Source organism: Pectinophora gossypiella, chromosome 14 (assembly GCF_024362695.1).
Source record: "Pectinophora gossypiella chromosome 14, ilPecGoss1.1, whole genome shotgun sequence".
NCBI lineage: Eukaryota > Metazoa > Arthropoda > Insecta > Lepidoptera > Gelechiidae > Pectinophora > Pectinophora gossypiella.
This window is the reverse complement of record NC_065417.1, coordinates 1,531,227-1,555,675: the sequence shown is the minus strand read 5'-3', so window position 1 is coordinate 1,555,675 and position 24,449 is coordinate 1,531,227. Positions and strand designations below refer to the sequence as shown.

Here is a 24,449-nt window from a genome sequence, read left to right as displayed (position 1 = left end):
TGGAATTCGTCATCAGGAGATGGAAGAAAATGAATTGCGGCCTATAGCGAGGCTTTCGTTCATCATAATATTATTTTTTAGACGTGACTTAGGTATTGTATATTTGCTGCAAATGGCATTTACTTGGCCAAAGTCCGCAATAAAAGATATAATAAAAAAAACATCTCTTTTCTAAGTAGATTCTAGAGCATAGTTATATAAATAAGTATAATGTAGGTTAGGTACTACCATTAGACAGAACTGCCTTTGAGTTGATTTTGGATCATTATATCACTCGAGTAGACTATAGATGCGATATCATCACCTTTATAGTGAAAACCACGAAAGCGCCTTCTGAAAAATTACATTCGGACGTGATTTTTGTTAACAATACACATTGATTTACGACTACCGTAGATTGGATATCAGCGCTCAAATAGTGGGACGCAAAGTTACTGTTAATATAGCGACGTTGACAGTACTTTACCTCAGTGCGCGATTAGGCGCCGAATTGGCAACACGGGGAAGTGCCTGGTAAAAACTTGCAAAAATAGACGCCCAAAGCGAAAGAAGAAAGATGGAACATTATATTTCTAATAAGTAATGAAATTGTACATGTTATCATAGTATAAACATTTTAAATTTCGCAGTAAAATCCACTAAAATTATTATTTTAGTTTAAAATATACTAAAACAAGTACTCCCGGTCAATCCGAGTAGCAGTATAGCCCGACCGCGTTACGAAGCAGCACGCGCTAATATATGTAATAAGATGATGCGTACTTTCTTAATTTGACACGATTTTATTGAATGTATATACCGCTGTGTACGAATGTATAGCTAAACAAGCAACAAGTTTTCGCCGCATTTTTGTATCAAGCGCTGTATCTACGGTAGTGATAAATCAATGACTAGACACGCTAGTTTTAATCCAGGTAAAGATTTTTACTAGAATTCAAATTAATAGAGAGAAATCGAGATTTTGTTGAAGGAAATTCCGACGTGGATTTGTCTGTAAAGCGAGGATATGTTAGTAAGTCGTCATACTTCTATACTATAGACATAACCTTAACAATTAAACAAATAGGCATCAAAATGTTGCCTACATCATTCATTATATTAGATAGATTATTGAATTACGAAAGGCATGATGTTGAACTGTTAAAGGTGTTAGAACTGAATATAACATACAAAAGGTAGTAAATATGTCTTGCCTTCTAGGACACCACATCCAAAATATCTTCGAGTTTGGACCTCACGGAAGACCAACGAAAACCAGCCAAGGTCAGCAAATTAAGGACGATCAGCAATCAAATAAGGTAAAACTAGTTTTTATTTATATTAGATTAAGATAATTAGGTAAGTATCTATATTAATTTGATGGTCCTACGTCTCGTCGGAGTAGATAAAACGGACTAAATAAAAGAATTTTCCATCGCAAAACTTATAGAATTGAAAATATAAAAAAATATTGAATTTTGCGCCCTTAGTATTCGTTACGATGTCACTAACACTCTGTATAACACAATTTTCGTGATTTCACAGATTCCTTCGCCGCCTAGAAAGAAGTTTGAAAATGAAGGAATCATACCCAGCACTTTCTGACGACGAGGGTGACGAATCATCCAGTGTGACATCACCCTTACTTCAAGGACGAAAGGACGTCGGTAGACTACCAGCCCATGCGATATCCGCACCTCTACTCGGCGCTGCAAGGCCCAAAATCACGAGGCAAAGACGTTACGACAAGTCCCTAATTAGTGAAGATACGAGGACGTTGAACACAGCGGGGCAAGACAACTCCGACTAAACTTTTGACGACAATTTCTAGAAAGAAATTGTAAATATTATAAAAGAAAAGCGAAGTTGATATAAAGAAAGATAATGAACAAATAACGTCAAAAAAATATTTGACGATTGCTAAGATATAAGTGGATTTTTGTTTACAAACGAAAATTCGGAGTGAACGGTTAATGGCTGTCGCAGTCAAATTAATAATCCGAGTATACTCAAAAAGTCCACATTTTGACACATGTCATACTGGAAAGTATACAACATTCTAATCTAATGTGATATATTATTATGTAAGAAACATGAAACATTAGACATTTGTTAATGAGTAGCTGTAAATGATATTATTGAACGCATAAAACGATATTTATTTCCTTCAGTTCTCTTTTGGTGTTTAAAAAATATATTTACTGTGAGTGCTTGAAGCTGTAAATAATTTACATATAGCAATAAATAATTTATAGAGTGGAATATGTAGATTAATGTAGTACCTATAAACTGTAGAAGTAGGGTTCAAAGTTCGAATGACGTCACTTTGTTTCGATCTCAATTGTTAGTTAGAGTAATTCATTGTTTTAGCCATTTCGCTATTTACTTTTTCGTACTTACTGTGGTTATCAACTGACTCTGTAAAAAGCTTTTGTAAATATATTTAAACGTATTGCTCAAATGCATATTTTGTGAAATCGTTTTTTGCGCACTTTTGCTGTTATGTAAATAGGTAAATGTAAATACCGGACTCGAGAGAAAAATCTTTTTCGTGTTTATTGCAAAAAATATTGTAAATCTTTAGATTTTAAGTCCAAAAACAAATGAAAGGCCCAAAAAAATCGGTATACCAATTGCACAATTACTATATACAGTCGTATATATGAATATATGCACGCAAATTGTATTTAAGGTATAATCTATATATAAAACATTGATTAAACCAAATAAAAAATATTAATTGACGCACCAATAGAATAGTTATTGCAACGTCATTTAGGTACCTACTCATTAAATCGTATATCCTTAACTTTAAATACCTTTAGATGAACTGTAGCTGATTCTTAATTTGACCTGTTACTAAATACTTATTCACACCCTTCCTACCTATGGTAATATTTATAATTTATATTATATAATTTATATTTTTTTTTTTATATTACTCTTTATAGTCATATTTTATCAACCTATTATGTTTTCTTTATTACTTTTAAATAGAAAATCTGTCCAAACATCGAGAGGAATTTGTCATTTATAGAAATCGATAATAAAATTTAGAGAAGATTGAATCATAGTGAACTGCGGCTATTATTAACAATCTATAGCCTTTTGCGTAGAATCTTGGTAACAGCTAGCGAACTAAAGTTTTGATAAACTTGTAATGTACTTATCTAATATTAGAACAATGTCAGAACCAGTAAAAGAAAATGACGTGACACACAAAAGATAGTATATTAAGTTTACTTGCTATGCGAAATGATACGATATGTTCAAGACCTCAGACATATTTGAATGCGCCTTTGCACACAAAAAATAGTCATGGGAGAAGGCCTCCTAGAGCGAGTTATTGACTTTTCTGTCATTTTACTTGTACACAATTAAAGCTACCACGTTTTCGGCAAAACAATCTGATATGAAACACGTATGTTGTTTCTTAAGGTAATTTTCAACAAAGGCCGACCCTTTAGTGATACCTGTACCTCGTAGCTAGTTAGTTACCGATCCAGCAATAATTTTATGTGATTCGACTGCTCAAAGACTGACGTTTTCTCTGTGTACAAGAACCAACGTAGCTTCTGTGTTTAGTTTCGGTGTACTATCGTTCGTAATTCGTGTAATTTATAAATAATATGTATTGTATAGCGGTTAAATGGAGCATTTCAGGATTGGAATCAGACTGCCAAAAAGTCTCGTCAGTTTTTGTCATCAACAAAAAGAAACGCATTTTCATCTTGAAAAAAATATCTTCATTGATCCATCATAATGCACGAACCGGTTGTGTCGCACAGTTTAATATATTACAGAAATTTGGCCCTTGTATTCCGGAATGCTTCACTCATTTTAATAATCACTATAAATTGCACTTATAAACATTTTCAAGTTTACAAAAAGCCCAAATATAACACACAGGAAAAAAGTTACACGAAGTACCTTATTTTAAGTAATACTTTGTCGTGTCATTGCTTAAATACGCGTCGTATTTGTAAAATAGTGTAACTTAATAAAATTATTGAAAAATGATGGCCTGTTCGTTGAGACTGATTTTCTAAAACTTAACTCTTAAATCGTTGCTTAATTCCTTTTTCGCTCGGTCGGTGTGTGGTGTGTGTTGTAATGTTTCAACCGCGGGGTGTCTATTTACTATTTAATACTATTTTATTTTAACATCTCTTCTTTTCATGATTGGAAGAAAAAATCTGCTTTAATTGACATAGTCTTTTATGTAAGTATTTACGATAAATTAGATATAATACAACAATTAGATACATCGTGCGAGCACACAATTATTGTAAGCAATAATTACATATTGTAGAACAGTACTTCGTAATACGTCGTCATTGTAACGTTATACAAATTACTTAATAAATTTAATTTTAAAATACTGTGATTGGTAGTGTGTGGCTCAAATATTTACTTAAAATGATAAATTTTGTGTATTCAAATTCAACTGTAATTTTCTTCGTCTTCGTTTGATTGATAGTATAATACAATATTAGTTATTTTATTTGAAACAGTGCGTTCGTTAAGCCGTTTTATAGATCTCTATCATTTTCAAATCATGTTCTGTGAGTCTTCTAAAATTAAAATTACTCAGAAAGTCGTTTCATAAATAGGACCATCGATGTAGTTTAATATACTTAGTTCACGTACAATATAAGTGCACCCTTATTATAGATGTAAAGTCGTTTCATGGTGAAACTTCAAAGGAATGAATGGAATAGCTCTATACTTTTTGTTCCAAAAAACTTTAATCACTAAAAAATAACTATATCAAATGAACTTGGTTTAGTAATCAATTCATTTATGTTGCAGTAAAAAATAATGAGTTTTAAAAAATATCTACACTTTAGACAGCCTGTCAAAAACTGGCCAACTCTCGTAATTCCCGATTTTTCATATTGACTGCAACATTATTTCCAAACTATGTTTGTGAATTTACTAATTATTTGAATAAAATGTTCGAAAATGAGATAAGAGTTAAGAATGTGTAAATATGTTTTACACTACACATAAATTATCTGTTAAGATGTATATTCATGATTATATGACATCTTATTCACGAAATGTAAAGAATAAAAGTAAATAAAATTTTGCTTGTTATGTTTCTCTTTTATTATTGCCACATAAGTACCTATTAATAGAATAATTGACTGAGATGGAGGAGCTCGTTCAAGTTAAGCAACTTTCGCAAAGGCCGGTCATAGGATGGGTGACCAAAAAAAAAAAAGTTTTCATCTCGAGCTCCTCCGTGCTTCGGAAGGCACGTTAAGCCGTTGGTCCCGGCTGCATTAGCAGTCGTTAATAACCATCAATCCGCACTGGGCCCGCGTGATGGTTTAAGGCCCGATCTCCCTATCTATCCATAGTGAAGGCCCGTGCCCCAGCAGTGGGGACGTTAATGGGCTGATGATGATGATTGATAGAATAATTATTGCAATACGATTTGTAGTTTTTGAGAAATGCTTGAATACACACATTCATACATTATACCTGTGTGGCATATGCGTCTAGGGCGTTTAGTGACATCGTAAAGGAAACTTTGAGGGATGATTCAGACTATGGGTGGTATTAATAAACTAATCTCAACTTTGAGACTGCCCTCAAGGTAATGTCATTGTGACAGTTCTCATATAAAAACAGAGACTTGAGCATGATCTTGAGGGTAGCCTCAGCTGAGATTCGTTTATTAATACCACCCTATGATTCATTCCGTCGCAAAACTATGGAACTGAATATAATAAAAAAACACTAAAATTTTCATGAATTTTCCGACCGGAAATTTCTCTTGATATCAGCAAATCAACCACTGAACCACTGTGTTGAATCATCGTCTGACTCTCAATATTCTTTACAGAGTCCCTAACACCCATACTGACTCGTGTAAGGGTGTAAGTGACAATGTAACGAATACTGAGGGAGGTGATTCAGCTCATTATTCTGAGTTAATATAGAGTGTAATTTTCCCTTGCTAAAGTATCGAGTAGGAAATAATTTCAAAAAACATGAAGTTAGCTACGTTAAATTCTACTTGATATTTAATTCAGACTCATGGTGTGAATCATCCCCCTCAGTATTCGTTACGATGTCACTAACAATGTTATAGATACGGGTCAAATTGATAACTTCTTTTTTTTAAGTCGGTTAATATTTGCTAAGCCATTTCCTTTCCGTTACGCAACGGCGTACTCGTTTGCTACGCAGCGTAGTATTTAGCTACGTAATTTATAGCGATACTACGCAGAGACGTAACTCTGTAGACACTGAGAATAATTGTACCAGTTAGCGTAGCTCTATGGTTACCTACAACAATATCAAAAAAGTGAGGGTAGTTTCACCCAAAAAAGTTCGCATAGTAAAAACACTTACGTCGCCAGAATTTTTTGCTAAAACAATTCTATTCAGTGATCAGTGATACCCATAATAGCTGCAACATAAATTAATGAGGTAATTTACGTCATAGCAACCTGTTTGTTCGTACTGATAGTTTGTCAAGTGGTTCATTCACCAATGACGGCTTGAGGTCGTGGTTGAGCATTGGTGTCACGATCCGGACGTCCCGGATTCGAATCCTGGTGGGACATATCACCAAAAATTACTTGTGATCCCTAGTTAGGCTATTGCTGATCACCTTATTATTAAGAGCCACGCTCTTGTCGGTGTAGCATTCTCCATTCTACTTTTTAGGGAAAAATAGGTCGTGGCTGATCACCTATTTGTCCCAAAGTAAGATGATCTGTGCCTCGGAATACACTTTAAGCCGTTAGTCCCAGTTACTACTTGCTGATGTAAGTAATTAGTCGTTACATGAGCCATGTCAGGGGACTTTGGCGGCTGAATAGCAACCCTGATACCGGGTTGATGAGGTCGGTAACCCACCTCACAATCCACACGATAGTAGAAGTGGTTCATCATAACAAATATAGTTATATTTTCCTTAGGTATAAACAGCAAATGAAGGCGGTTCTACGAGCAGGAAATCTATGATAACAGGTAAGTGTGAAAAAAATAACTTAAGTAGAAATTGAAGAAAAGAGAGGAAGGGGTAGACCTAGGATAACATTTACGAAACAAATAAAAGAGAAGGTGCAGGTCGTGTCGTATCAAGGTGAAGGATTTGGCGGGAAGAAGTGAGATGGCGATTACTCCACAGACAAGAGCGCAGCTCTTAAATAAAGAGAGAGTAGAAATTAAACAAATGTGTATACAATGAAAATTGCATTTATTTGTAAATCTTTGTACATAATTACAAGTACTTAACTAGGACTATAATAATTATGTAGCGAATATGTACAGACTGGAAATAAAATGTTCACAGAATATAAATAGCCAATCATAGCCCTTTTAGGACTGCAATCCCAACTTGTTTTCTGGTATTTATAAGGGAGAAAGTTCTACCACATCTGACAGCACGCTCGCTCTCACTCTAGCGAATGACGGTTCTCAGAAACAGAAAAGGATAGAAGCATAGGAAAGCGTGATAAGGTGGTGACAGATATGGTTCAACCCATGGTATAAGAAAACCAGGTCTAACGGCCTCCGTGGTCCAGTGGTTGAGCGTTGGGCTCACGATCCGGAGGTCCCGGGTTCACTTTGTGATCCCCAGTTTGGTTAGGACATTACAGGTTGCTCACCTGATCTTCCGAAGGTAAGATGATCCGTGCTTCGGAAGGCACGTTAAGCCGTTGGTCCCGGTTACTACTTACTGATGTAAGTAAGTAATCGTTACATGAGCCATGTCAGGGTTGATGAGGCTGGTATTCCAACCTCGTTGGTAATCAGTCACTTTCTTCTCTTGGTGAACAATGTACCATTTTCAATTGTTTTAAATTCAGTCAGTTTAAAAAAAAACTATAATAAAATGGCACTCAGCGTATTATGCGATTAAGTATTAAAGAGATCAATATAACTAATATTTGCCGTTCTAGCATTGTGTCATAATAAAGTAAAAACCTATTGAATACCAGGCAAACTAGTTTTCCCTATTTAACGTAGCATGACAAGGACAGAGGTATAGTACATCGCCTAGTGCGAAAGAGACGAGTGATATCTCTCTCTCGCGCTGAAAGTATACAGCTACGAAAGAGACAGAGATATTTCACTCTATTTTTGACGACTTATTGTTGATTTGCCGCAGATGGCATTAACTACTTTGCCAGAGAAAAATATTTCACTCAAATCATATACGTTAAATCAACTATTCTCAGTAGTTCCTTTAGCAGTTCCTCTGAAGGAACTACTGAGCATTTTTTGTCCTTGTAGTTCCCTCAAAGGAACTAAAGGAACTACTGAGACTACCAAGTTCCTTTATTTCTGTATCAAGTGTCAGGAAAGAGATTATATGCGGTTTATGCACACAAACTCATTAGAAAGGTTATCATCTTTTGCTTGTCATTAGCTCTGCACGCTTTGAGCGATGATGCATATTTAGCCAATTTTAGGAGCGATCAATTAAGAAAATTTAAAATTAATATAACGAAGCGTCGTCAAATTGATTTAGACAAAGATGAATTCATTCAGTTCTCGCAATTACAATTGACTTCCGGTGAATTGCCTATTCCACATTTTTTAGAAACGATCGCATTGTACTGCAGATGTTGAGTTGGTCCCCAAATTATTGTGGTGTATCTGATAATTTAATAGTGGTAATCTGATAACTTTCTTTTTAATTTTGACAATTAAAGGTGTATGTTTTAACATAAAGATGATTTTATTCAGTATAACATGCAGTTTCAGTTGGCAGGAACTGCTAAAGTGACTACTGAAAAACAGAGGCAATACGGGTCGACTTACTACTAAGAGCAGATAGTCGACTTGAGAACAAGGAACTACAAGGACAAAAAATGCTCAGTAGTTCCTTTTTTTCGTCGGTTAAAAAAAACGTTACCTACTTTATGGTTTGGTAGTCTTAGTAGTTCCTTTAGCTCCTTTGAAGGAACTACAAGGACAAAAAATGCTCAGTAGTTCCTTCAGAGGAACTGCTAAAGGAACTACTGAGAATAGTTGCGTTAAATAGGGTATAAGGATATGCGCCGTTCCCGTGAATAGTCCCAAAGCGGGAAAGTTCCTGTTGTAAAAACATTCCATTATTAAAACACATAATAACGGGTTCTTACCGCGTTTAAAGTAGGGATATGAGACTCCCAAACAATGTATGCAATGCAATGTATGCAATGTACGGTCACGAGTACTAATATGTATACACTTTGGAACCATGTCACATTAACTTTTTTGACAAATTAAACCGTAAGTCTCATTAAATGTGAAATGTGATAGTGGGCCAGGGTTCTAAAGTGGGTACATGATATTGCTCATGACTGTACGTATTGATGAGAGATGTCTTTAACTAGATTAAAGGGACTAACTAAACGCCGAAATACTGAATAAATAAATAAATATAATATACATAATATTCATAGTATCACATCTTCATGTACATTTATTTGAGTTTATCAACCTTTGATCATATGCAGGGTGTTAGTGACATCGTAACGAATACTCAGGGGGATGATTCAGACCATGATTCTGAGTTAATATGAAGTGGAATTTTCTGTCGCAAAATTCATGACTTTTTTTAATATTAGAAGAATAATAATAGATTTAATATAATAATAATAGAGGATCTAATTTACGTGGTTGCACATTCTTTTTTTTATTAAGTAATGGGGAAACGGGAATTTAATAATTTAACCTAAAATGCTAAAACAGACGAATGACAATGACATTCGAAATCCCCACAGACAATATCAAACAGCTATTGTTTTAAATACGCATGCAAAGGTACATTACATTATACTGCCTTCATTCTATCAATGGCAGAATCCAATTTTCAAAAAATATTTTTTGTAACTTCTGGTGGAAAAATCTTGAAAAGAAAAAATACGTGTCTTCTATTTAAACAAGTACTTTCGAAATAGCACAAAAAAACCACGGCTTAAAAATTTGAAATGTTGTCAATTCTATAACTTTTACGATGGAAAATTCTTTGGTTTTATCTACTCCGATGGAGGTGTACGTAGGACCATCAAAATAATATACCTAATTATCTTTATCGAACTATTTTTTTTAGTTCATTATTTTATAGTTTATTATTTTCTTTCAGAAAAATTCCACTTAATATTAACTCAGAATAATCAGCTGAATTATCCCTCTCAGTATTAGTTACGATGTCACTTACACCCCGTACAAGTACATACGGTAGCCATACAACCATTTATGTTTTAAATTCAATAAAAATAAGTCAGTAAATGTATGTCTTTTTGCTATTACCAACTCTTATCTAGTTGACGTCTCTTTATTATTGTTACGTTTCTTACTTTGTCTTTTTATCTCACTTCGTGTTCGTAGTGATATAAATAAATAATAAATTAAAAACTATTGGTTTATTCCACTGCTTACTGGCAAACTAATTGCCTATCTGTCGGATGACTACTACTGGAGAAACGATCACGAGCATTAATATGTATACACTTTGGTACCATGTCACATTAAATTCTTTGACAGATTGAACTGTAAGTCTCACTAAATGTCAAATATGTTAGTGCGACAGAGTCCTAAAGTGGGTACATTATATTGCGGTATACGGTTGGCGACATGTAGTTGCTCTATGGTGAAATACAATAAAAATATACTAAGGTCCCTATCCAATTTAAAAAAGAGCACTGGTGGCGTGTGTCAGTACTAAATTTAAAATGTATGGTAGAGCTCCTATCTAACAGATAAGTTCTGGATAGCCTATCAGAGCAAGCAATGGAACAAACCTTAGTTCTTGAAACGCATTATAAATTGTACACATACATAAAATCACGCCCATTTCCCGTTGGGGTAGGCAGAATCCACGGGATTCCACTTACTACGATCCTTCCACTCTCATCGAAGACTTCATGGTTTTGGATTACAAATTGTTCATGTACATAAATAAAATCAGCATTGCCAAAACACTAACATTGCCTTGTAGTTTTTTAAGTTTAAATTAAAATCACATATCACGCGTTATCATATCACAAATATTTACATTTCAATAATACTTTCACACAGCCATTATTCAATTGACTCGTTCAAAACATACCATCATGTATGCCTATAGGTACAAGTACTGCTAGGAAAATTGCGAAATTTCTCAATACTAACTTCCAATCATCTGGCACTGCATATGGTAATATAATACCAGTCAACTTGTGAATCTCGTGTGCTGTGCAAATGAAGATATACGAAGTTAATATTAGGTTTAATATGGGAGCGCTTGGTATAAGTACTAGGACTCCATGAGTGTCGGCGGCCAGCCAAATGTGGCTTTGACTGGCGAACAGTTCTAAAGTGATCGTGCCAAACCACGCGAACATACTGGAATGTCGCATTCTTAACGCACCTGATACGTTCCTTAGGATTATATAGCTTACAATGGGGAGGAAAGCAACGTAGGAATGTATCTCGTTGCAGTCAAAGGTGTTCGTGCAGAAAAAGGTGAATGTTATGTAGCTCCCTAAGCCTATAAAGGCGAGTAGTGTCGCGGTGAGGGAGACTCCTGGTGTGAACAGGTTGCTATGGTTGTTGTCGTCTAGAAGGTTGTATCGTTGCGCCAGGAGGTACGCCGTCGCGAAAATTATGCCGTAGGCCATGGAGTATCTGGAACAGATTGCTTTATGTAATTTTTTTTAAAGAACGTCTCGGGCCCTCTGCCGAGGTTTTTCTTGCATCTTCTTTTCCCCGTCTATACAGGTTGTGAGAAGCTGCAGTAGTTTTAGGCGGATGAGACGTTCGTTATGTAAAAACTGACGATTCAAAGTGTAACTATGTTACCTACTGAATAAAGATATTTTTGAATTTGAATTTGATTTTTATTCGTTTACGTATCCGATTATGTTAGGTTGACGAACATATTTTTTAAACACGACGACTTTTATCGAAGACTTCGATGAATAACATAATATAAACACCCTGTATATACGTCCCACTGCTGCGCATGCCTACTCTCGATCAACCGGAAGGGGTGGAGCATACTCCACCACGCTTCGAAGAATGGATCAAAAATATTAACGCCCTTTTATGAGGGTGTTATGATTGGTATAAAATGAAGGGTTGAGTCTGGAATTGTAGAAAAATATATTAATATAATCGTATGGGCGTCAGACGTCACACACACTGATACGCGTACGATAATGTCAATGTCTGTCTGTGTAAAACGAGGAGTCAATGCCTTCGGGCAAGCCTGGGGCCAAATGCAAACCCATCGAAGGTAAAAAAAAATGTCACAGTTTTAACTACAGTTATAGAAAGAAATATAGAGAAGCTCGGTGGCGCAGCGGTAAACGCGCTCGGTCTGCGATTGTTGAAGTTAAGCAACTTTCGCAAAGGCCGGCCATAGGATGGGTGACCACAAAAAAAAAAGTTTTCACCTTGAGCTCCTCCGTGCTTCGGAAGGCACGTTAAGCCGTTGGTCCCGGCTGCATTAGCAGTCGTTAATAACCACCAATCCGCACTGGGCCCGCGTGGTGGTTTAAGGCCCGATCTCCCTATCCATCCATAGGGAAGGCCCGTGCCCCAGCAGTGGGGATGTTAATGGGCTGGTGATGATGATAGAAAGAAAGAAAGAAAGAATGGCGAGGACTCACCGATCTTGCTTCCACTGCAGCCACCACTGGTGTATATCATCGTCGGCGTTCACAAACAATGCCTTCCAGGGCCTCGTGACGAATATCTTCTGGAAGAACACCTCGCTCATATATAGGACCGTCACTATAGTCAACAGACCGATCACTTTGATGGCTATGTACAGATATTGGTAGGGTTTCGACTCGACTGTGTGCGACGTCGCCTTTGTGATGTGCGGTGGTAGCGCGAAGATCACGAAGAACTGGAATGGTATGGAATAGATCAGTTGAGTTTTTTTATAATTTGGAAAAATGTGACAGTGATGCTAATTCCTGTAAACACCATCTAATTTTATTTTAAGTAGTATCTGTCATTTTCTTATCCGTATAAAAGGAAAGGGACGGGTAATCAACAAGCATAACATTTATGGAACACACGTCAATTTTAAACACAAATCTAAAACAACCGTCTAAAAATTTTGCATTGGCCAATAATCCAACAAAATTATGTTGACAGCACACGTCAAACGGTTTGCATACCAGCGAGATACCTTTTGATTCGCCCGGGTTATTCATTTATTTACTCATTCTTCCTAAAATTAAGAGCTGTCAATCATCCGTCCCTTTCCTTTTCGGCGCATAAGAAAATGACAGGTATAACTTAAAGTAAAATTAGAAGGTGTCTGCAGGAGTGTGTTCTTAAGGCCCAGATTTCAATTATACATTTTTTTTTTCTTGGTTTAAACTACAATCAGTCCTCTAGACTATAAGCAGTTTCGTTAAGTGGATAGATGACGTGTCAGGAGCCACAACCAATGTCACAGCCTCCCACTTTATACGACATGGCTTCTCTTCAGTCGTTTTATCACATTTACGAGGTCTATAAGCTCTGATGCGAGGGGATTCGGATGATCGGCTAGCCGCTCTAGATGTTTCTTTTGGTAATTTTTGATCTCTTCAGCGACGGTTGGAATGTTAAGGTATTCGTGTATTTCTTCATTCTTGCTGAACCATGGTGCGTTCGCAATTGAACGTAGGATGGCATTCTGCACTCGTTGCAAACAGAGTAAATTACTTTTACTGGCAACCCCCCAGAGTGGAATGCCGTAGGTCCAGATCGGTTTAAGTATAGCGTTGTAAATTATTAATTTGTTGTCTACTGAAAGCGAAGAGTTTCTCCCTATTAACCAGTTAAGGTTTTTGCACTTGAAGTTGATTTCATCCCTTTTTCGCTTGATGTGTGTTTTCCACGTTAAGCGTCTGTCCAAATGGAACCCAAGGTATTTGACACAATCGTTGTGTTATATTATACATTGATTCGGCTTTGCCTTAAGTGCAATTTTCCCTAACACAGTTGGCTCGACCATCATAGACGGCGATACGGCTCACTACCTATCTCGTTGGTCTAATAGAAAGCTCGGTGAGCTGTGGGTACTAAATTCATCTTGCGATGGATGTTCCTCAGACTACCCCATTGGAGTACAGTCGTGAGCTTCTGTTATGTTGTTACGTTACTTCTTCTTCTTTTCCACTTCGCTCTATCAGACGTGTCGTTCTCGGAGACATTGCATATGCACAGGTCCTTTTTGACCACATCCGCCCATCTTGTTTTTGGTCATCCTCTTGGTCTAAGCCTGGCTGTGGTTGTGTTGATTATCTTTTTTTGTCGGGTGTTTTAAAAGCGTATGCGACTCACCAGAGTGTACCAGAAGGAGACGAGTGGTATGAAGCTGTAGAACTGGTAGGGTCTGTTCATGGCGAGACACAGGACCACGGTAAGGAAATTCAAGCGGAACATGACGCGGAAGTATCTGACCAGCCCTGCGTCCCCCGTCTGCCACAGATGGTACAGGTGCCCGTAACCAGTGAGGAACAAGTATGATGATATCAAGGCCCGCACGAGCATGTATATCGGGAGGACTTTGCTGGCGCCTGTGACTTGGTACACCAGGATGACCAGCTGCATCCAGCCCTTCCATTCGTTCGTTTGCTCGCGGTGGAGGACTCTGAAAGGACATTTTTGAAAATCATAGTGTATGAGGGCATATACAGGTTAGTGACACCGTAACAAAAACTTTGGGGGATGATTGAGACCACGATTCTGAGTGGAATTTTTCGTCGCAATGTTTTTTTTTTGTGTTTTTTAAATTATTTTCAAATCCACACTTGTGTGAAGTGTCACGTGTCACTAACATCCTGTATAAAAAATGGAAAATACAAAGTTTTGATATGATAAAGAACATTATAGATAGATTATAAAGTGAATGACGATCTCACTATACAAATTTTCACACAACTTCCATACAATTTTTTTAGTTTTACCATAAAAAAAATCATCTCACATATTTCAGTTAAGGAAATTCTGATTCAATAATATCTAAATACATAAAAATCTTTAAAAAAAAACTCACCTACTAGACCTGGAATCATCTGTGAAAAACAGTCCCAACGCGAACACATAGCCTACTGGTAACCAGAAGCTCCACTCGGAATAATACTTGTTCTCCTTCATGAAGAAGTTAGTTCTGTCACAGAGGTAGAAATATGCCATGATCATGCCAAGTTTGGCTAGAGCGGCGAGAGGGGAGGGTGGGGGGTCGGGCGCCGGGGACATTAGGGAGTACCCCCCAAGACGCTGTTGTAGGGTCTGTGTCCATTGCCACAGCTTCTTTATTACTGATATCACTGCGCTGGAAAGAGGGAAAGACGATATTCAAGTTAGTTTACTTTTACTACTACTACTACTACTTACACTAATACTACTTACTACTTGTACTTTTTAGCATTTAACTGCAACTAACCTCACGTTACAAAATTTCCTAACCATGCCGTGTATACACGTTTTGGGTTTCAATCTAGTTATTACCCACATCTGTAACCATTTATTTTCGCATGTCATGATTGTTACCTGTTGTGTGTACCTTATAAATAAATAAATAAATAAGTAAGTAAATGGCTTTTATGCTGTTCTGGGAGCAAATAAAAAACATAGCTGATATATAGATATTCAGCTGCTTGTCTTCCCAGGCATGTCGTAAAAACCGACAGAGGGATTGTGTCCTCTAACATGATGGACTAATGTTATGGGCGATAGGCTGATCCCTTATATCCAGCTTACGACATCGTATCAACAGTAGCTGCAAGTTGTCTTTGATTACTTGTGCCTCTGCCCATCCCATTAGGGATTACGGGCGTGAGTTTATGTATGTATGTATGTATGTGTAAGTAAATGGCCCTGATTTCTACAGACATACTAATTTTATTTCAAGTTATAGCTGTCATTTTCTCCGCCATTTTCTTTTTTTTTGTCATTTAACCTGGAAAGTCCGTCATTCAATTCAAAACAATTATTTTTTATTGCTAAGCAATTGCGAATGATGAAAGGAGCCTGTGGTTATGCTAGTGTTACTCACCATAGCGCGAACAGAATTTGCGTAAGCAGCTGTAGTTTGGAAGTCGGCTCAGGCGCAGCACAACACGAGCCGTCGTTAAAGTTCATGTGGTCATTGCAGAACATGTTGAGCAGGATTTGAGCGCAGTGGCGGAGCACCGTGTCGCTCAGGCGGAGCCCTGAGCCTGACGCCGCGCCCTGCGCCACCAGCCGCGGCGAGTTCCAGATCTTGACAGAACTGTGGGTTAGGATCTGGAGGAATTAAAGTTATTAGTAATTAGGCTCTGCTTTAGGCCATAATTCGTTAAAAACTCCCAACTATTCAATAACTTTATCGCCATTCCACAATGTAGAAAACTCAACAACAACTTATCAAACAACTCTCAAACTCAAGCCTGATTCAAATAATCTAAAAAATGGTAAACTGGTCACAAAGGTAACAAAGTAAAGAATGTGTTGCGGACGCCGCGTCAAAGTGAGACGACGCCGCTAGAGTGAGACAGAAAGAGGCAGCGCTACTAGAACAGGACAGCACTACAATCGGAAGAGTACAGCAAGATAAATTAATGGACGCACATCCCGCTAGTTGCGGATACGAAAATTGTACCTAAGGTGGTTGATTGTGCCAATAAAGGTAGTCAGTGGTCAGTTGAGCAGTTGATTTTCGATACGAATTGGTTTCATTCCGATCCTGATCCCAAACGCTACACACACAGTCCACAACAGAATGTTAACCTTACCTCAATAGCAGCTCGATTATACGCATCAATGTCAGTATTGCTGATCTTCTGGCTCTTCTGTTTGCTACTGTCCACGGGTTCCAGAAGCTTCCAGAGTATTCTAGTGTCTCTAACCGCTAGAGCGTCGATGGGCTGAACCAATCGTGTTAGGTTCCTCTTGTATTCGTCGATGACTTGGTCGGTTGTATTGCGAGTCGCTAGCAACTGTAGGCCTGTGCTTGCTATTATAACTGACGGCGGTTTGTCGGATTGTTGCCTGGAAGATATTATGTCGTCTGCATTATACACACATATCTCACCCTTGGGATCGAAATGTGCCCTCAGACGTATTTAGGCTGTTTATGTTATGTTTTTTATTATTGTGGTTGTGTTTTTTTTATTATCGTTACGTAAGCCATGTCAGGGGCCTTTGGCGGCTCAATCATAACCCTGACACCAAGGTTGATGAAGCTGGTATTCCACATCACAACCCACACGATAAGAAGATTATTGTGTTATATCTATGTTGTTTGCTTATGGTTTTATGTCATGTCAGATATGATTGAAAAAATGCAAATGCCGTTTTATTGTATACTATATTACAAATTGGCGACGAGGAGTAGAAAAGTGAGAGTACTGGGGCCGGTGCACTATCTGGTGAGAACGGATGACGGCGAATCAGAATCATTTATTCAACGTAATTATCATGGATAAACTTGAAGGTCAGTGTAACATTTTTGAATTTACGTCATTTCGCAAGGCGCTATGGCTGAGGAGAAGAAATGACAAGAAACTGCAACAGCAACACATCTTTTAAATCAATGAGGGTACATTACAAGTTATTTAATAACTAGAGGAACACATTCAATACCAGACATTTTTATCATTTAGGTAATCATGAATCTTATAATAAGCTTTTTTACATAAAGTAAGCTTCACGTGAGCTTTAAATTAATTTTCTGACAAATGTAAAATATTATCTGTATCTGGTTATTGTAAAAACGTATACATAACCCCAAAAAAGATGAATTTAATTTACTTAATCTAGAATTTTGAATAGCAATTTTATTTTTATTCCTTGTATTGTAAGTATGGCTTAGCGAGACCTGCAAGAGGCACGTCGACCAGATGCTGAAGACCTCAGTAACAAGAGACCAATTATAGCTATTACAAGATTTAAGGGGAGACCTGTGGTATATCTATGTTGTTTGCTTATGGTTTTATGCCATGTCAGATATGATTGAAAAAATGCAAATGCCGTTTTATTAAATATGTCGGAGTTAGTTATGAATAAAGAAGAGAAATTGATCAAATCGGAAAATACAATGAAGTTGCAACACTTCCATCATGAAGTTGCAACGCTCCGACGTCAGGTGGCGTACGAGCAGAGCGGGGTGAAGTCGAGGGAGTCACTACAGAGTCGTCGTGTCGAGCGGACGTGTACTGCCGTTCTAGTCGGGCAGTCTACCGCGAACCTTCGTCGTGAACGGACGTGTCGAATAATTACGATCGGAACGTGGAGTGCTATAGTCGCTCACCTATAACTTGTAGGGACGTCAAGAAAGTGTGATCGGAAAAGAGCACGTGTCCCGATGATTCGGTCCGAATATAGGAACCATGGGTGGTGGAGGGCAAGTAGAGGGCGAGTAGCCCCTTCGCGCTAACGTCCTTATGCGCGCTAGATAACGAAAGACTGTGTAACCGTTACGAATACCGTGACGTTGCCGTGAGTGTGTACCTTATGCTGTGACTTTATTTAATCGTGATACAAAAACTATGTGGAAGTAAATAAAATGATTGTGATACTGATGACGGCCATTATTGTCTTCTAACGCCCACCCTCCATTATGATGATGTTACGACACCGACCCACTGATACGACATCAGAAGCGGGATTAGTGGACTTGGATGAAGACAACGTGATGCGACGTTCACAGCAAGACAATGCAAGTTTCGATTATCACAATCAGAAGAAGATTATGATGATTATCACATTCGTGTGACCACGTGATGAAGATGTAGTGTCATGCCTGAATTTGGAGATGGACCTGACTTTGAAGTGACCTGGACCTTGTTAATGATCGGCATCACTACATGCCGTGAGATATAATGGCGTGAACAGCACAATATTTCCATACTGTGTGCAGTCGTGTTTGGAAATTATGGTACCTCAACTTGGAAACTGTTATTACGGTGAGTCGTTTTCATACTGGAACCTTATTGTTATTGACTTTATTGCTGGGTGAATTTCCGTTTCAAATAATGAGAAAATTGCTTTTTTTAAAACCAAATTGCCGAGACATATTGTGTCAATCCGTGTCAATCATACCGCGTTTTCCAATCTGTTTTCATCATCGTCAAATCTTTGTATTTTGGTCTAAAAATATTTCGAATCAGTTTAGACACGCTTAACCTGCGTGGTTAAAGTTGTATTTTCTCACTCCAAGCAAAAAGAAATTAATCATGACATGATAATTAAGTCTCGTTAAATAACGTGTTTTGTAATCTACCGTCGTTCATCAAATGTTTCAAAATTCAACATTCTTTATTGAAATCTTTTTAAACCGATTAAAAGAAAGTCTTGTGAATACGATAATACAGTGAATTCTTTTGTTTCATGTTATAACTTGGTTCGGCAATTGGTGGATTGCAAGCGGGGATGAAAATGGCGCGGGCTGAGCCGTAGCCGTGTAAAGTGACGACATCATGGCAGCGCGTTGTATACCAGCCGGACTTGCTGCGCTGGTGTTGTTGAAGACCTAAACCATGTCACAAGACCAGTGGTTGATCTTTTATTGGAAATTATTATAAGTCCTGGTGAGTCGTATCTGTTTTACCTGATTTGAAATATGGGAAGTTTTAATAGGATACAAACGAATATAGTGGTCGGGGTGTCGCAAAAAGGGTCCCATACAAAATTAGGACTTAGAAAATTGAAAAGAAAGTTGTCTTTTGTTAAATTTAGTTAAATTGGAAATCGTAATGAAGTGAAGTGAACATTGCGAAGTAAAATGATTTGGATTATGATTAAATGAAATAGGCTTAGAAAAAGCCCGAAACAGAGTAAATCATTAGTGAGAAAATTGGAGCAAAACATTCCAAATGATGATCATACCGAATCGGTAATTGTGTAAGTGCCGTAATATTTCCTCGAGGTGTCGGTCGCTACATTGTGACTTTATGACTTGTGTGTGTGTGAGAGCAGGGTGCTCTGTCGTTTTGTGGTCGTGGACCATGGTGGCCATCCCGGGAGGGGATGTTGTGACTCATGACTGTTTTGTAGCGTAACCGCAGTTTGGGGAGGAATATTACAGTCTGTTGTGCTTTGCAGTAGATGTGTAATAATGATTGACCTGTTTCGGAGCAACTCTGATAGGAAGCTGCGCACTTGTAGTGTTCGGGGCTGCAGCCACTTTTGTGCTGCTCGTCTTAGAAACTACAGGTATGCGGTCGAGGCCTGGATGTCATGTTGACTTTGTATTTGGTCATGACATTGTACCTGAATCTAAGTCAAGTTGACCTCCGGTAGAATTAGTCGAACTGCACAAATTAGAAATTAGTGATATAAAAGAAATTGTGTAACGCATTGACCACTATTCTACCAACTAAAATGTAAAGTTTGTGTGCTAGCTGTGTTGAGATATCGTCACTTGGTGTAAGTGGCATGAGTTGCTGTCGCTCGATTTAGGTGGCCGTGACGACTGTGTTGAGATATCGTCACTTGGTGTAAGTGGCATGAGTTGCTGTCGCTCGATTTAGGTGGCAGTGACGACTGTGTTGAGATATCGTCACTTGGTGTAAGTGGCATGAGTTGCTACCGCTCGATTTAGGTGGTAGTGGCGCCTGGTTGTGAGATATCGTTACTCAGCTGATTTTAGTGTAAAGAGTAATTGGATTTTCAAGTTTGGTTGTTTATAGTGTGTGAATACTGGTCAATGGTCCGTGTATTGTTAGTTGATGATTTATCATGATGTAATGTGAGCTGATGAAGAGTCACAAGTAGAGCTCATGTAGAGTCACAAGTAGAGCTCATGTAGAGTCACAAGTAGAGCTCGTGTAGAGTCTCAAGTAGAGCTCATGTAGAGTCCTTTATAGAGTCTCATGTTAGGTCAGGAATGACCGAGCGAACTTGGATGCTGTGCTGTGGTATATTGTTTCAGATTAACACACGAGGACGTGTGTCACGCAGGATGGCCGTGTCGGAGTTAGTTATGAATAAAGAAGAGAAATTGATCAAATCGGAAAATACAATGAAGTTGCAACACTTCCATCATGAAGTTGCAACGCTCCGACGTCAGGTGGCGTACGAGCAGAGCGGGGTGAAGTCGAGGGAGTCACTACAGAGTCGTCGTGTCGAGCGGACGTGTACTGCCGTTCTAGTCGGGCAGTCTACCGCGAACCTTCGTCGTGAACGGACGTGTCGAATAATTACGATCGGAACGTGGAGTGCTATAGTCGCTCACCTATAACTTGTAGGGACGTCAAGAAAGTGTGATCGGAAAAGAGCACGTGTCCCGATGATTCGGTCCGAATATAGGAACCATGGGTGGTGGAGGGCAAGTAGAGGGCGAGTAGCCCCTTCGCGCTAACGTCCTTATGCGCGCTAGATAACGAAAGACTGTGTAACCGTTACGAATACCGTGACGTTGCCGTGAGTGTGTACCTTATGCTGTGACTTTATTTAATCGTGATACAAAAACTATGTGGAAGTAAATAAAATGATTGTGATACTGATGACGGCCATTATTGTCTTCTAACGCCCACCCTCCATTATGATGATGTTACGACCGACGACCCCCACTGCTACGACAAATATATATTACAATTGAATATATTAATCTTGACTACACCTCTCAGACACTTTGACGTGTTCATAACGAATTATATTGACGAATCAGTAACTTACCAAGTACGGAATTGCTCAACCATTTTCCTCGACACGTCGTTACTCCATATAAATGTAACGGAGAGTCTAAGTTTGTTGTCCACATATGTATAGTTAGGAGAATGGTGATCTATAGTGGAGTATGAAGAATCCATGTCTAGCCGAGTTTTCAACACACCTGGAATAGTAAATAGAAAATAAATAGTGTACAGAAATAGTAAAATAGTGTACGGAAATAGTAAAATAGTGTACGGAAATAAAAAAAGTGTAAAGAAATAGTAAAATAGTGTACGGAAATAAAATAGTGTACAGAAATAGTAAAATAGTGTACGGAAATAAAATAGTACGTACAGCAATAGTAAAATAGTGTACGGAAATAAAATAGTGTACAGAAATAGTAAAATAGTGTACGGAAATAAAATAGTGTAAAGAAATAGTAAAATAGAGTACAGTTGCACAATTCCTTGCGTAGAAACAGGCAGATGGCGTCGGGATTTGTTGCTTTGTATTTATTTATACTTTCACTGACAAGTCATAGCAATTCGTACCTCATTGACGCCATCGCTATGGCCCGTTCGCTCCAATTTCGTTCAAATGGACGCACAGCTTAAGTCCATTCATTCATTACGTAAAGGACAATTTTAACCATTTTTAACGGGTCGAGAACTCTCACACTGGTGTCGATCATTGAGCTTACAATACAACCCACAAAACATTAATGTAGGTACCTATAAGACCCTTGACACCATTATTACTGTTACTGCTCATCTATTGCAGCTCCTGCTGCTAGGCAAAAGGCTTCCTTATTTCAACCTCTCACAGTCTTCTTTGAAGTTTACCATTCCAATGCCATGATATCAAGCCAAAAATAATTTAAAAATAAATACCTATGAAATATTCATAGAGCTGTTCAACCCGCGAATCTCCAATAAAAGCGAAGCTGTTGTATTTCCCCCAAAACGCCAGGTACCGGAGGCAACGGCGTGCATCACTAAAAAAAACAAAAAATTAAAAAAACACTAAATCATTCAACAATAAAAAGGAATGGTTTCATATAGACTTAGCTATCAAGCGGGATATAAATCGAGACACACCATTAGTCACTTTTAGGCAAATAACAACACACGCGCGGAATCCTATAAGGGTGGACAGAATGACACTTTAGGGAACAGGGAGCAGAAGACATGTAGCATCTATCGTTTTGGAGACAATGTACATACTAGAGTTTTATGGCAGGCCAGAGATGATAAACAGCACCTTTTTTAAAAACATGAATCCACCTACCTTCCATACAACATATAGATAGATACATGACACATAGGTTATCAAACATTACCATATCTAGATAAAATATATAAGTTGTGGGCCACTTATTACTCACATTAATACAATACTTGTGAGTCAACATGTTAGTAATGGCAATAAACAGTTATTCCATACCATAATTCAATTTATAAAGAAATAAAAAAGCACAATAGAAAACAAAAACCTGTCGTGTTATAAAAGGCATGTATTATGCATGTTAAAAATATGTGCTAAGTTTTCAATTTCAAGCAAATAATAGTAGTAGAAATGGTACTAAAAATATTATTTTTATTGATCAACACAAAGGCAAAGGGCATATTGCAATTCAATTCAATGCAATTGCTTTCTGTTTAATCTATCTCAATATAACTTTACCTTTTGAAAAAAAAATATATTATTTTAAAAATATCTTACGTTTTTGAGTATCTATGCAGCATACAGCCATAAGGCTGCCATTCATGGTCGCCCTTATACCTCCCTGAAGTCAGTAACCATGTACAGGAATCAGGACCTGCAAGTTAAAAAAAAATTATCCAATCAACTGTCCCTCTCCTTTTCGGCGGATAAGAAAATGACAGGTATAACTCAAAGTTAAATTTAGAGGTCTGCTGAGATCAGCACCAATATGTCTTCAAAGTCAAACTTTTTTATTAAGTGTACTTATTTCTTCTTCTTGCAATAATAATAAAATAAATAAATATAATTTATATTCTACTTATTTAGCTAAATTGTTGAGGGATGGATTTCAAGCTTACTAAACTTTACTTATTCTTACTGATTATTAATTTCAAAATAATTTCATCTGAGGTATTTATTATATTACATACTATCAAATTTAAAATTAATGTAATATAACTCTTCAGGAGTCATAAAGTATTGATGCGACTTTCGTAAATAGATAACTAAGTCAACAAACCCACAATAGACTACATATAAAAATAATAAACAAAACATTATAAGTTATAAAGATATTATTATAACTTGCCCTTGAATTTAGACAAAGCTGGCTTTTATCAATAATTTAATCCATAAAAGGCGCGAAAGGTCACGCAACAGGAAACTTACCATACCGAAGGTGTAGTATCCCGTGGTAACCAATAAAGCCAATAACAAGCACAAACGCCGCTAATTTTGCATTTTCAACGTTCAATTGGTCTATAAACCACTCTGCCGAAGATTTCTTAGAATAATTACCCATGCCGACACTTTATTTCCCGAGTTTTTCTAGAGAGAACCTCCGAACTAATTACGCTAAGGTAAACAATCAATTATGTCTAATTATAAGTTCACAGGATATAGGTATTACACTCATCATAACCCACAGAATACAACAGTAAATTCTTCGCAATTCTTTTAGCAAAATTGTCTAAATACATTGTAATTCTGTTGGAATTTTTACATTCCACAAAAGAATTTACAAAAAAATGTACTGAATGAATGACAGTATCATGTATGACAGTTAATTTGAGTTGTATATGAAATGTATGAAAGAGAAAAAATACCTTGTACAAAGGGCATGTTGCATATTTGTTACATATATCACTAACAATTGAAATATGCCAGAAAAAGCACGCCAAATAAAG

The 24,449-nt window shown here is 37.5% G+C and overlaps 2 protein-coding genes across 3 annotated transcripts in view; one reads left to right on the top strand and one right to left on the bottom strand.

Annotated features, from left to right (window-relative positions):
- The window catches only part of LOC126372647 (uncharacterized), a 302,389-nt gene extending 299,541 nt beyond the window's left edge, over nucleotides 1–2,848 (top strand). Inside the window, exons 30-31 of the mRNA XM_050018495.1 lie at nucleotides 1,201–1,298; nucleotides 1,525–2,848. Of these exons, the coding sequence (XP_049874452.1) occupies nucleotides 1,201–1,298; nucleotides 1,525–1,789 (363 nt within the window). The 3' untranslated portion in view covers nucleotides 1,790–2,848. The remainder of the gene's footprint in view (nucleotides 1–1,200; nucleotides 1,299–1,524) is intronic.
- LOC126372447 (N-acetylneuraminate 9-O-acetyltransferase) overlaps nucleotides 1–24,300 on the bottom strand; it is a 397,639-nt gene extending 373,339 nt beyond the window's left edge. Inside the window, exons 1-10 of one of the 2 annotated variants that reach the window (XR_007567165.1) lie at nucleotides 23,932–24,300; nucleotides 23,281–23,377; nucleotides 22,449–22,552; nucleotides 21,583–21,739; nucleotides 16,698–16,953; nucleotides 15,980–16,209; nucleotides 14,978–15,256; nucleotides 14,263–14,572; nucleotides 12,588–12,829; nucleotides 9,300–11,601 (exon numbers count right to left, since the gene is read on the bottom strand). Coding sequence is in view for 1 of the 2 variants with exons in the window: in XM_050018213.1 (XP_049874170.1) it covers nucleotides 11,034–11,601; nucleotides 12,588–12,829; nucleotides 14,263–14,572; nucleotides 14,978–15,256; nucleotides 15,980–16,209; nucleotides 16,698–16,953; nucleotides 21,583–21,739; nucleotides 22,449–22,552; nucleotides 23,281–23,377; nucleotides 23,932–24,064 (2,376 nt within the window). In the remaining variant the exon portion in view is untranslated. Of the gene's footprint in view, nucleotides 1–7,181; nucleotides 11,602–12,587; nucleotides 12,830–14,262; nucleotides 14,573–14,977; nucleotides 15,257–15,979; nucleotides 16,210–16,697; nucleotides 16,954–21,582; nucleotides 21,740–22,448; nucleotides 22,553–23,280; nucleotides 23,378–23,931 lie in introns of those variants that run through there. The other variant, XM_050018213.1, reaches the window with a different exon arrangement.
- Nucleotides 24,301–24,449: the final 149 nt, after the last annotated feature.